The following is a 13,632-nucleotide window of genomic DNA, read 5'->3' as shown; positions in this document are numbered from 1 at the left end:
GATATAATATTTTTTTAATGGTTGATTAATTTTTAAGACGAGTCAATTAAACGTGATAAAAATTTAGTCAATTAAACGTGATAAAAATTTAGTTAACCTATCTTAAAATGGTCTAGGAATGTATTTAACATTTCAGTTTGGTAAATATATGTTTCATTTTTTTTAAAAAAAAAATAGTCATAGTAGTATATTTTAATTTGTATTGACCTTAAGAATTTCACTTTCAATTTCTTTCTTTTTTTTTGGTCATTAAATAGTCAACACGTTTATAGAGTTTGCAAGAATTTAAATGCCTTCATACGAAAAAATATCATCCAACCACCAATTATTTTTTTAAAAAAAATATGATTTATTTCTAAAATACCCATAAATGATTTTCAGAAAAAATTTATAAATCAAAACTTGCTATCAAAGAAAATAAACCAAAAAGTTATTTCATGGTGGACCAATTTTTCTAAACATTTTGATGACATTTGAAATTTTCAAATATATTAAATAATTAAAATAATAGTCCCGTCTTTGTCTTAAAATAAACAGGAGACTTTAAAGCTAGAATTTTATAATAAAAATTTGACCTTTAATAGTCAAACAAATAGAACATATTGATTATCCTATTCCTTCGATACTATTCAAATTTGTATTTTAATTTGCGAGTTTTTTTCAGCCAAATTGTTTCAATTTTCTCCTTTGAATAGTAGTTTCTAAGTAAAGTTGAAAATCTTATATATATTACTACTTTTAATCATGAACATATTACAAAATACACCAATTATCATTTTAATACTCGATACAGATAAATATTTATCATGTTTTATCATAGTTAAAAATGACAAATTTTAATATAAATTGACTTCAGACAAAAAAAATGAATAAAAGAGAGAATAATAATTTGGAATATACCTTTAAAAAAAGATGAAACAATTATAGAGTGAGCCAGCCTATTATTTTTAATAGATTAAAAGTTTGGCTAGTGTCCATATGCCTATGGAGTCTCTTTAGCTTTGGTCCAATTTCATAAAATTCAGTATTTATGTGTAACAATTTAATTTAAGATTCCTTCTCAATGTGTGAAATCCAACCTCATTATTGCTGTCCAAACAAACAAAGGAAAAAAAAAACCCAACTACAAAAGATTCTTTTTTTTTTTTTATCTAATACCGTAATAACTACATCTTAATTTTAACCAAGTTGAAATTAACCACACTAATCTTCACTATTTAGCATATACAACTCCTACTGAGCGTGTATATTCGCGATCAACATAGAACATGATTAGTACTGAGCTTGTACATTCGTGATCAACATAGAACATGATCAGTACTGAGCGTGTATATTCGTGATCAACATAGAACATGATCAGACCATTTCAAGCGACCTTCTCTTATTTTAGTTTACAGTATGGTCAACCAAAAACATATAATGGACAGAATTTCATTGAAGTTATCCCTTTTGGACCATATATGAAAAGGAGGAGATTGTGAGTTGGATGAGGCATGATGAGGAGTGGGACATAAGCAATAATTTCATATTTGAAAACCAAACTTCTATCATTGACAATAAAGTTGAGGATATATGCAATATTGCAAATGCAAGAATTCTCAATAAAACCTCTCATTGGCCAGCAAATAACTAACATACTAAAATAAAATAAGGTCAGTTGCATGTTGCAGAAAATAATGCACTTCAACTAAAAAAATAAAGGCACCAATGAGAAGAGACAAATAGATGCACATCTTTGGCAATTTTAAGGTAAAAGGATAATGTTATTATTGTGAGTACAAAAATTTGAACCAAAGTCATGTACATATATCCCACTTGGAGAAATAATCTAAAGCCTCAATAATTACATTGTCTCATAAGATGCCTGTCACAGCTCACTATCATTCATATTTTTTCTATTCATGAATATAAATATAGGCAAACCCCACAAGTAGAAAAGGGAGGGGTAAATTGGATGGCCTGATGATCAATAAACTAACCTCATAGATAACAAAGACAATTATACAGCCTCTACTATTGTATGAAACACTTAAAAAGAAACAAGAAAAATGGAGTTTCTTACAACAGTTATATATCAACAGCATCAACTGGTAAGGATGTTGTTCTGTGAAGTGAGTTAGGAAGCAATGTTCTAGTGAAGAAACTCTTTGCAGAACTAACCATGTCTCTGACATTCGGGGAACCTTTGATCGCCTCACATTTTCGGGCCCTTTGGGATACCGAAATGGGGCAGCTAAGTCCATTTGATTCTGAACTAATGGTCTTGCCACAATCAGAAGACTTTAGTAGAGTTTCAAGACATGAGTTCTTATTCTTCGTCTTCTTTTTCCGCTTAGAGGAACCTGTAGGAGGCTTTGAAGCTTTAGGTGGAAGTCCCAAGTGTTGATCTTTTAGCTCCCTCAATTTTATCTGGTAGTTTGCTTTGAGCCATCTCATTTCCTGCTCAATCAAGTGCTCATACTCAGATATTTCGTATGACGCAGGAATTTCACCTAAAGAACGGGGATTTGATAAAGATCTGTCTAAACTTTTTACACCTGATGTAAGCTCACTCTTTGGTCCAGCCTCTTTCTGACCTTCTGTTGAAGGGTCGTGATACAATTTCTCACCTCCTTCAAGGGAATGACTCTCCTCGGATCCCACTGAACTGCATTCAAAGCTTTCATGCCGATCCCAAATCTCTGTGTGATGGAAGCCATTCATTTTGAACAAGTTGTAATGGACACCATTAATATGGCTTGATGATGCTGGTTCATCAGAATAAGTCGAACCAATAGGCCGAGGACTATTATTTTGATAGGTAACCTCTTCAAACCGACCATGTGTAGCAGCACATCCATTGCATTCTGCTAGCTGCAAATTCTGAGCAACTGGATTTTTAGATAGGAAATTCATGAACGAACCGACAGAGGAATTGTTGGACGAACAGTTGTGACAGAAGCTAGAATTTGCAAAGCGAGGGGTTTCTACGATTCCTGGCCCTGGCTTCCAATCGGGTTCTAATTTGGAAATCTCACCATCAATCATATCGGCGATTTTTGTAACATCTTGATCAGTTATATCCAATTCGGATACCATTTCAGTTGCAACAGTTAATGCTGTATCATATTCAACATCAAATGGGAAATAGATGTTCCTGATACGGCCTGCAAAGACACAGATAGCACAATTTTCAGCTCATGATAAGCACAAACAAATCAGTTCAAGAAAATAAGTTATGGCGGCCTACCTTCTTTGTCTGCAATTCTGAGTCTTAAGAAGATGCTTCCATCTTCTTTTCTCTTCCCTTTAATAGTTATATCCAAATCTGCGGAATGTTCATCGTGTTCATCATCGTTATACTCAAACAGTTCAATTCCAGTTTGCTCGTATTCATTTGGATCAGATGCCCATTCATGTATATCATCAAAACCATAATCATTGTAGGTGCCATTACCAAATGATTTTCCTTCATAATCTAGTGCGATGACAGGCTTCCTTAGCAGAGGGTTCATATAATCTAGTTCTCTCCTAGACTCTGTATGTCTTAAATCTGATTCACTATCATCAGTCCGGAGAAAAGGGTCATCCAGAAGCTCTCTTGCTGAGAGCCTTAGAGACACGGTGGCCAAACATTTTTCAACGAATTGACGTATCTCAGGATCCTTCACTTGGTACAACGCGTCTGGTTTTTTCCCCTAAAATATTGACCAAATCAATTGGGATAACCACAACAGAAAGGGAAGGACAAAAAGAGTACAAAAGATAAGTACTTACAGACATCACTTTCTTGTAGATCTGAGCTGGATGGGTGCACTCACTATATGGGTACTCAAAAGTAACCATTTCTAATATGCACATACCAAAAGAATATATGTCAACTAGTTCATTGTATTCCTCCTCGTAAACTTCCGGTGCCATGAACTCAGGCGTACCTGATCATTACAGACCCATAAACATTTGAGCAAACCATTTTCCAAGTCATAGCACAAACACACACAAGTTGATCATATACATTTCACACACTAGGCAAAGCAGAAGAGAAAAGTATAAGGTGAGTAAAATCAGTGCAAGAAGTTTACCAACACAATGAGCAGCATGCGATTTTCGCAGAATAGCAGCAAGGCCAAGATCTCCAATTTTCACTTCTCCTTGGTTTCCATTGATAAAGATGTTATCACACTTAAGATCTCTATGGATTACAGGGGGGTCATGACTATGAAGATAGAGAAGCCCATTCAGGATCTGTCTGCACCAGCGCTTTACTGCTCTAATATTGACTCTTTTGTGTTTCAGCCTATACCTACCAAACCCCACAAACAAAAAAAAGCAAAGGATTTGAGGGTGATGGTGGAGGAGATCCAGATTTAGCAATAGTTAAAAAAAAAAATGAAATGCCAAGAAACAGAAAATTAAGAACTCACTGTCTAAGAGTTCCAGAAGTGAACATTTCAGTAACAAAATTGATGTTCCTGTTAGCAGGATCCACCCAAGAAGTATAAAATGTCATGATATTTTTGTGCTTCAAAGTCTTGAGCAAATGAATTTCACAGTAAAGCCTCTCAAGATCTTCAGGACTTTGTAAGAAATCATAAAGCTTCACTTGATTCCAAGCAACTTCAATCCCTTCATATTCATCAAATGCTCTATAACTGCACAGTCATTACATAAAAACCAATCAAATCACAATGATCCACCTTCAAGTTCCATCCTTTATCCAAAAATTTGGAGAAGCCAAAAAAATAAAAAATCTTGAAACACCCCATTTCTATAAACCCCACAATAAAGCTGCAACATTTGAACCAAATACCAAAATGGGTGTCTAGTAGATCTAACAAATACCCATTTATACAAGCAAAAAAAGGAAGATAAGTTTTGAATTCATACACAGTTTTTGAAGCTCCTTTTCCAAGAATTTCATTATACTGCATCAAGAAAACAAGAAAAGAACAAAACATCAAGCTCAAAACTTCATTGGAGTGAAAAAACCTGACTTTGACACAAACAAACAAAGAGAGAGAACATACTCTGCCATATCTACCAGTTGGATCAACTTCAACAAATTCAGAAATTTCTGGTTCTGTATGTGTAACACCATTCATTCTTTTTCTCTTCAAAAATCTATCTATTTAACTTACAAAGATTGTATCTTTTTTGTTCATTCAGCAAGAAACAAGTCAATTGAAAGAATGAAAACGATCAAAAATCTGATCTTTTTGAAGTTTTGGGAACTTCTCTTGTAAGAAAAAAAAATATGGGAAAGTGAGTTTATTGAAGTTTTCACAGCCCAAACAACACTTCTTGAAGGGTATCCACGATAAACGTGAGTCTACAGAAAATTAAGGGGAAAAAGAATGTGGGGTTGAAGGGGTGGGGGTGGGGGGTAGCGTAGGTAAATGAGTGTGTATATCTTGCATCTTATCAATACATAGAAAGAGAAAATCAATAAAACTGTATCAAAAAAGCAAGCCAGCTAAAAAAGGAGAAGACAAAAGAACAAGAAAAAGTAGAAATAGAAAGAAAAAATAAAATAAAGAGGTCATATTAGTCAAAGATTTGATTAAGGGCATGAAATATAAGTCCAAAATTTATGTGACGTAATTTAATTTGATATAATAAAAATATATTGATTAGTTAAAATTATGTGACGTAATATGATTTGATACAGTAAAAATAGTGTATCGTATCAATAAGTTATTTTGAAAATATTTCATTATTTCTAAGTAGATAAAAAAATCGTGTTAAAATTGAAAAAAATAAAATAAAATAGGGTCAAAAGAAAAAATGGATAAGGTTGCGACTTTAATTAAATTATAAAAAATATAACGCGGTTTGACTTGATAGAAAATTTAAGAACAAAAGTTTAATAATTAAAATCGATTAACTATAAATAATTTTATTAGTAATAAAATTTATATTAAAAATTAAATTATTTTCTATAAATATAAAAAATATGCCGCTCTTCATCAAATAGACTAAAAAAGAAGAGCGAGTCGAATAAAGTTTACTAGAAACATTTTAGGGTCAATTTATTTGTTTAAGTTAAAGATTAAACACATCTAAGAGTTGAATACTCTTGTGTATTGAGACAATAAAAGAATGGTAAGTACCACGATGGAGCTATATATTGTATTAAGGGTTCATCCGAATTTTTTCGACGGAAAATTATATTATTTATACATGATTAAAATAAATTTATATGTATATATAGTAGATGTCGAACCCTCTTCAACTATCTATTCTACAGATTATGAACTCCCTTGTTGAAAATTCTGATTTCGCCTCTAGTAAGTACAAATAACTTATTACTATAAGTGGATGGAATAATAAGTCCTTATTTATCTTAATAAATGTAGTTAAATTTAAATAAAATATAGTGATTAGTGATTACCCATTTAAATTGAAATAATTCTGATTTCTTTCTAGATTCATAAAAATATGAATGATTTGCAGAAATATGATCATTTATTATTTAATGCCTAGTGTTTAACTTGTGGCACCGTTTTAAGGAATTTGTATAAAATAGTCTCACAATATATGTTCAAAACAGAAAAAAATTACACTATATTAAATTTTGATGAGAGCATCATAATTTTATTACAATCTTTTTGGTAAATTATTTACGTCATCATAATTTTATTACAATCTTTATTCTCCTAATTTGGTAAATTATTTATGAGTATTGTGAATTGATATATTTAATTGTTCAGAGGTTATGATGGATGAATGTCACAACTTTACTATAATTTGCAAAATGGCCATTTTTATAAAAATTTATTAAACAACAAACCACTAAATGTCAACATTTCTCTCTTGAAATATCTGAATACCTATTTTTTGTGAAAGTGAGTATTTTATTTAGGCCCTATATTTGAGACTATGGCGTAAAGTCTCTAAATTATTAGATTTTCAAAGTAGCATGTGAATCTTTTAAATTAATGAAAAATAGTAAAAGTTTAAATAGTAATTCCATATTATGATATTGTATATTTTTTTTCGGTCGAGAGTTTATTAGAAATTATCTCTTTATTATGAAAGATAGGAATAAAGTCTTATTTTTTTTAATTGCATATGTAAAATTACACCGTATATATTATCATGATTATTGCAGAATGATCCTGTATTGTAATTAGTTTGAATCCAGAGCCTAAAGGGTGAAAAATATTCACAAAAAATTCAAAATTGGTATATGAAATTTCTTTTTAACCAAAATTGCAAGATCGCTCACAAAGTAGCGATTTTGTCTGCCGAAAAAAATAAAATCACTACTGTAGCATCAATTTGTTAAATTTGATTAATTTTTTTAAAAAAAAAAACAAAATCGCCCCTTTAACAGCAATTTTTAAAATATATATTTTATTTTATAATTTTTTAATATATCGCTGCTAAGACTCCATTATATTCTTTTAATTTGATCAAAAGAAAAAATAGAAATCTGTCACAACAAAACATAACATAAACATGTACGTTTGTGGTGTAAAAAACGTTACTCCAATATATACTATTTTATGTTCTTTCTTTCTTGTCCATTTCGTAAAAATTAACACCTATTTATATTTATTTTGTTTTAATTCAACATCATAAATCTACCGTTCAAAAATAGCAAAATTAAAACAATGATAATCCGATATGCTTTTCAAAAGTTTTTAGGAGAATGTATTTTCGTATTTATTATAATATGCATCTAAAATACTACTCAAAACATTTTTTTAAACTCTTTATCAATAAATAATTTTTCATTTTAACTGAAATATAGAGTATTTGTTAACTATAAAGATAAAATTGCGAAAAGTAAATCAACTATTCATAACATTAGCATATACTTTATTTTTATCCAGTGTTAAAATTATTTATTCATATTTTTTACAAAGAATTATTTTTAAAAAAATATAAAATAAGAATGCAAATGAATTAAGGAAAAAAAAAATGAATTAAGGACCCACTTGAATAAATAAATAAATTGGCGAGCGTGTGAGGTCTACATAGTGAACCATGACAACATAATCGACATTTTGCATTGCATGGCCCTTATTTATTAACGTAACGTACTCCAAATTGGCTAAACGATAAATACTTTTTTCCTTATATAATTTATTTTTCTGATTTTTATTTTGATATTTTTAAAAAAAAATCAGCATAATCTTATAATTTTACGTAAAATATGTCAAATATTATAAATTGATATTTAAATGGAAATGATTAAAATTTAAAAATTATATATAAAAAATAAGACAAATAAATTAAAATCGAAGATAAAAAAAAAGTTATGAACAAATGAGTAAAAGTTAAGGTGCCAGCACACCACAATACCTTTTCCGCTTTTGTTTTTTTCCGTACGGATTTGGTACGGTTCTTTGCACTTCCTTTCTACTTTACCTAATTTCTCCGCTATAATAACTCCACCTTCCCTAATTTTTCTCTACTTTTTTTTATTTTATTCATCTTTAGAAATACTTTTTAAAAATTTTATTTTCACAATGACACTTTTAAGATTTTCAGATTAAAAAACATTTTGCTATATTCTATATATTTTTTAGTTTAAAATTACGTGTCAATTAAATAATTAGATAAATAAATTAAAATAATAAAAATAATTAGGGTCTAAAGGTGTTTAAAATTTAATCATAACAGATAAGTCAATCGTAAATAGGTTATTGGCTTATTGATATTGGATTGTCGAATAAATAATTGGTAAACGAATTAAAATTTTATGATTAACGGCTTATTGATGTGGTGATGGATTATTCAATTTTCTTTATCGAATAATAATTTAATCTGTTTAGAGTTACCACACTTATTATTTTAATTTAGGTATATTAACTTCATTTAATATTTTTCATAATATATAATTATATATTGTTAGTCATAACGTTGTAAATTCAAAACTTCACTTTTCTGTTATTAACTATTAAAGATATTTTAAAGGTACGTTCCCGAAGAAAAAAGGCTAGAGGTTAGCTGGTACATTATCCAATAATCACGAATCAATCAATATCTTAAAATAAGCTAACAATTAGTAAATTTAAAAATTCATACTTTCTTCGTTTCAAAAATGATAGTCTTGTTTGACTTGAAATGAATTTTAAGAAAAAAAATGATTTTTTTAATCTTATAGTTCTAAATTAAAGTTATATCAAATATATCAATATGCCCTTTAATTTTATAATATTAAACATATCACGTGAAAAGTTAAAATTAAAATGTTACTAAAAAAGAAATGATTCATTTTTTAAAACAAATTAAAAAGAAAATAAAAATATTACTTTTTAAACAGAGAGTATACGATAGACCAACCATCAAAGAAAAATTATCCACACAATTTTTTGATAAGCACTACCAAAAATAACTATGTTTTGTTTTGGACTAAGAGTAAGTCTAGTATGGATTTCTAAGTTTCTCATGTTTAAATTTTGATTGACTTTTAACATATTTTTCACTAAATTAAATTTTCGCCGTATAAGATCCATTTAAAAAATGACACTTCCTACAAAAAAAAAAATAATTTTTATATTGAAGTTTGAAATTTTTAATTGAAGGTAAATAATTTTTTTTTCAATGTGATTTTTGAAATTCATATTAAAATTTAGATTAAATTTAAATCACGTTCTACAAAACTCTCAAATAGAACTTTTTTCATATCCAATAATTGATTGTATTCGTTCCAACCATCTTAAGGATTCCTTTTGATAACTTATTAATTCATTTAATGATTTACTCAATTCTCCTCATTTATCTTTTTTTAAACTTATATATTTTGACTTCTCACGTTGTACGGTGCAAATAAGTAGTTCTTGTCCCACTAATTAAGGTTAATTTTTCTAAGGAACTGTTTGATTTACAAAGAAAGTCCTAAATTAGATAGTAGATCAATATGCATTATAATTTGATACGAAAAGAGATTACTAGAAAAAAATTAAAAAACTGAGAATAACATAAAGTAGTTTATGCGTGTATAAACACTTTATTTTGCATTTTAATTATTACGATTTATGGTTTTTTTGCAAGTTTATGTGTTTTAAGAATAACTTTAGAGTGATTTAAATAGAAATTTTTGAATCGACTTTAAATATATTGTCTTTGTGAAAGACAAACATTGGACATTTTTCAGTTGAAATTTAACTGAATTACTTATCAAGGTTAATTTTAGAAATTTTAATCAAAAATTTCAGACTTAGAAAGATTAAATTACCAACTGTTATTATTGAAAATTTACCTTATGTGTCAATACTAACTTCAAACTTATATAACTGAAATGCATATAAAAATTAGACTAAAATTTCAATCATATTAGTCTCTCTTGCACGGATGGAGCTACAAGCCAGTGATGGGTGTGTAGGTGAACATCTTTCGCCAAAAAATTATATCGTCTATATAGGTTAAATTAATAAAATTGTAATATATAGATATGCTTTGAGGCCGGAGGTTGAAGGTTTGATTTTTGCTAACATTAAGTTTTCTACATCAATTTTTATTAGTTAAAACCCACTAAATATTTTGTAGGTTATTTTTAAAATTTTCGCACACCCTCTATAAAACATCTGACTCTGTCACTGCAGTTTCAATATATATATATTTTTTTTGCCTACAAATATTTTTGTTTACTATTCTTAAAAGACTAGTTATCCAAAAGACTATTTTTTGCTTTTCCATCTCGTAATTCAGTACTATTCTCAGGTATCTCAACCTATAATGTAATTAAATTATTATTGGTCAAAAACTTCTTTTAAAATTTCTTCAATTTCGGCGTAAGACATGTCATTTGGTTATTTTTTTTAATAATATAAGCCTGTGTTATAATATGTAATATGAAGTTATGATCGTAAATTTGGGTATTGGGGATTATGATAGTTTCAAATTCCGTATTATATTTTATTTTTAAAATATAAAATTTGACTCATATATAAGTTTATGTTTTATAAGAAACAGGCCCATCATTCTAATATTTACGATAAGAGAAATTCATGCTCGACGTTAATAAATTAGTTATGTATATGAAAAAATAATTAGTGACTATCACATTGACAAGTAGATTTTATGAACATTATGTATATATAAAAAAGTTTGTACTCAAAATATTAATTTAAAAAAAAAAATATAAAGATATGCGTCGCTTTAGAATATTGTGATGTCTTATTTATAAACTATAATTTGCTTATTGGGTAAGACTGTATAAGAATTAGAGTTTTTTTTTTCAAACGTCACCTTAAGATTGTATATTTAGCTCAATATATAATTTTCTCGATTTAATTTTCCGGTCATCAAATATTAGCTAATTAATCTATATATATTCCTTCGAAATTAAATAAATATTATCTTTGGAGACTGGATTTATATTAGTGATCTTGACAAATAAATAAAGAGATTAAAAGGCACCACTCACGCTTGTTCATGTTTGGAGTTTTTTATAATGAGTAAATATATTGTATATTTTTATCTGTAAAGTTAACTTATTAAAGAATTTTTTGTACACGCAAAGGCATGAACCAAATATTAAAAAGAAGAAGATGTAACCATCATATATGAAAGCAAATATAATGTCTCGACACCTTGGGACATGATTAAATGTAAAATTTTAAGACAAGAAAACATGCACTCTTTATAAATATCTAATATCAATATTTAGTGTCTAATTATATGTATGTACATGTAAGATTCTTAAACATACCTATTGTTTAGATAATCATATTACTTGTTTGTATTCTTTCTTTATATTAAATCATGCATGGTGTTTATAGATTTTTTATTTGCTTTTATTGATCCACTATCAAGAGTTTTTTTTTTTGGATTATCTGTCAAAGTGTATATATCTTAATCTTAAAATTTAAGTTATTAAAGAGAGTAACTTTTATTAGTTAATTATATTCTCAACACAGTCATCACGTGTGAGCCTATTTTTTTATGGGCCAAGCACGTGAATTTTTTAAATATAAATAGCAGTATTCATTTTGATTATAAATCTACTGTCTGCTCTGATAACATATTGAATTATGTTGTTCATATATTCTTTATTTGTTTTTGTTGATCCACTATCAAGAATTCTTTTAGGTTATAAATATTATACTTATTGAAGGTTTATATTTATGTTTTGATTTTAGGGAATATGGTCGTCTGATGTACTCCTTATTTTTTTGTTATTTATAGTTGATATATCGTTCGTTATGAAAGTAGCTTATATTTATTCTTATCCTTGTACAAATGACTTATATATATCCGAGTGTTATCAGTAAAAAATATATCAACTCTAAATAACAACATTGAAGGGTATATTAGGCTCAACCATTGTGAATGAAAGGTAAATATTTCGTTAGAGATTTCTTTTGAAATTATATATAGTTTTGCTTAATTAGGGTTGATCTCTATTTCAAGCTATGAATGCTAGCTAATCATAATTTGACTCGCTCAAGTCATTAATTAGACTATTGGATGTGACATAATCTTATTTGATTAGTTCAAAAATATCACTAGAACACTAAATAAAAACTTTAATTGACCCTTTAATTTGACTAAACACGCTACACAATTTGAATTTATTGACCCTTTAATTAGACTAATGGATGTGACATAACCTTATTTGATTAGTTGAAAAATATCACTAGAACACTCAAAATATTTTGATTGACCCTTTAATTTGGTTAAACACGCTACATAATTTGAAATGGTACGCTAGTCAAGTATGGCATGATTATTGGCTTTAATTGGTATCGCGATCATGATTAGTTAAATGAGCATGCTAAATACCTCAATCAAATGAAATAATTGACTCATAATATATATTTGTTTGGACCACTTGAATAATGTTGTCCAAATTTATAACGACTGAATTACAAAAAGTTAAATGTCTTGCAATATCTTTATAGATCGATACATACTGATTAAATCGATTATCAAATATGAGAAAACGTTATTTTGACAAAGATACTAATGACAACAATGATTTGTTATGGACAACTACATTGAAATGGTACATATATACCTAAGTGTTGTTACATTTATACGTATAGACTAGTTGCTAATTAATATGAGTTGAATTTTTACTATAAAAAAGTGGAGACAATAAGAGTAATAAAGTTTGAAAATTTTGTTTTATTTTATTTATAAATAGTAGGGCTTGCACATGAATATTTATTAATATTATAATAATGTAAGAAAAAATAAATTGGACCTATCACATGTATGATAGAGGTTGTTAGGGCACAATGATGATAATGAAGACTTAAATTCCACATGTATTTGTGACTGATTGAATATGGCAATAACACAGCATGGGATGGCCAGCTTGTTTGTGTTTAAAATGGGCAACTAACATATATAAAATTATAAATTAAAATGAAAGTGACAATACCAAGTGACATATATATTAGGAATATTTAGTGCAAAATTTTTTATTAATCCTTATGATTAATGATTTTTTTTTTAAAAAAAATATTTAATATTTCGTTTAATCTATAATAAAATTCGAACATGAATGAGCTAAAAATAATGATATGTATCATTGAACTTTAGTCAAATATCCAATTATATACTTAACCTAATTTATTGTGATAATTATTATGTGAATAAAAATATAACAAGTGTTTAGTTGAATTTCTCATAAAAAATACTAAATTACGAGCATAATTATCTCTTTATTTTTTTGCTCTCAAATATATGATT

The 13,632-nt window shown here is 27.9% G+C and overlaps 1 protein-coding gene across 1 annotated transcript; it reads right to left on the bottom strand.

Annotated features, from left to right (window-relative positions):
* Window positions 1-1,742: 1,742 nt before the first annotated feature.
* LOC101243743 (probable serine/threonine-protein kinase WNK9) lies at window positions 1,743-5,562 on the bottom strand. The gene is made up of 7 exons (XM_004230072.5): window positions 5,007-5,562; window positions 4,867-4,904; window positions 4,404-4,631; window positions 4,062-4,282; window positions 3,757-3,914; window positions 3,230-3,677; window positions 1,743-3,146 (listed from the first exon to the last, which is right to left on the bottom strand). The coding sequence occupies exons 1-7, from the start codon at window positions 5,079-5,081 to the stop codon at window positions 2,068-2,070; spliced, it is 2,247 nt and encodes a 748-aa protein (XP_004230120.2). The 5' UTR covers window positions 5,082-5,562; the 3' UTR covers window positions 1,743-2,067.
* Between the last annotated feature and the right edge of the window lie 8,070 nt (window positions 5,563-13,632).

Source organism: Solanum lycopersicum, chromosome 1 (genome assembly GCF_036512215.1).
Source record: "Solanum lycopersicum chromosome 1, SLM_r2.1".
Classification (NCBI taxonomy): domain Eukaryota; kingdom Viridiplantae; phylum Streptophyta; class Magnoliopsida; order Solanales; family Solanaceae; genus Solanum; species Solanum lycopersicum.
The sequence above is the reverse complement of the archived record's forward strand: the minus strand, read 5'-3'. Positions and strand labels throughout refer to the sequence as shown.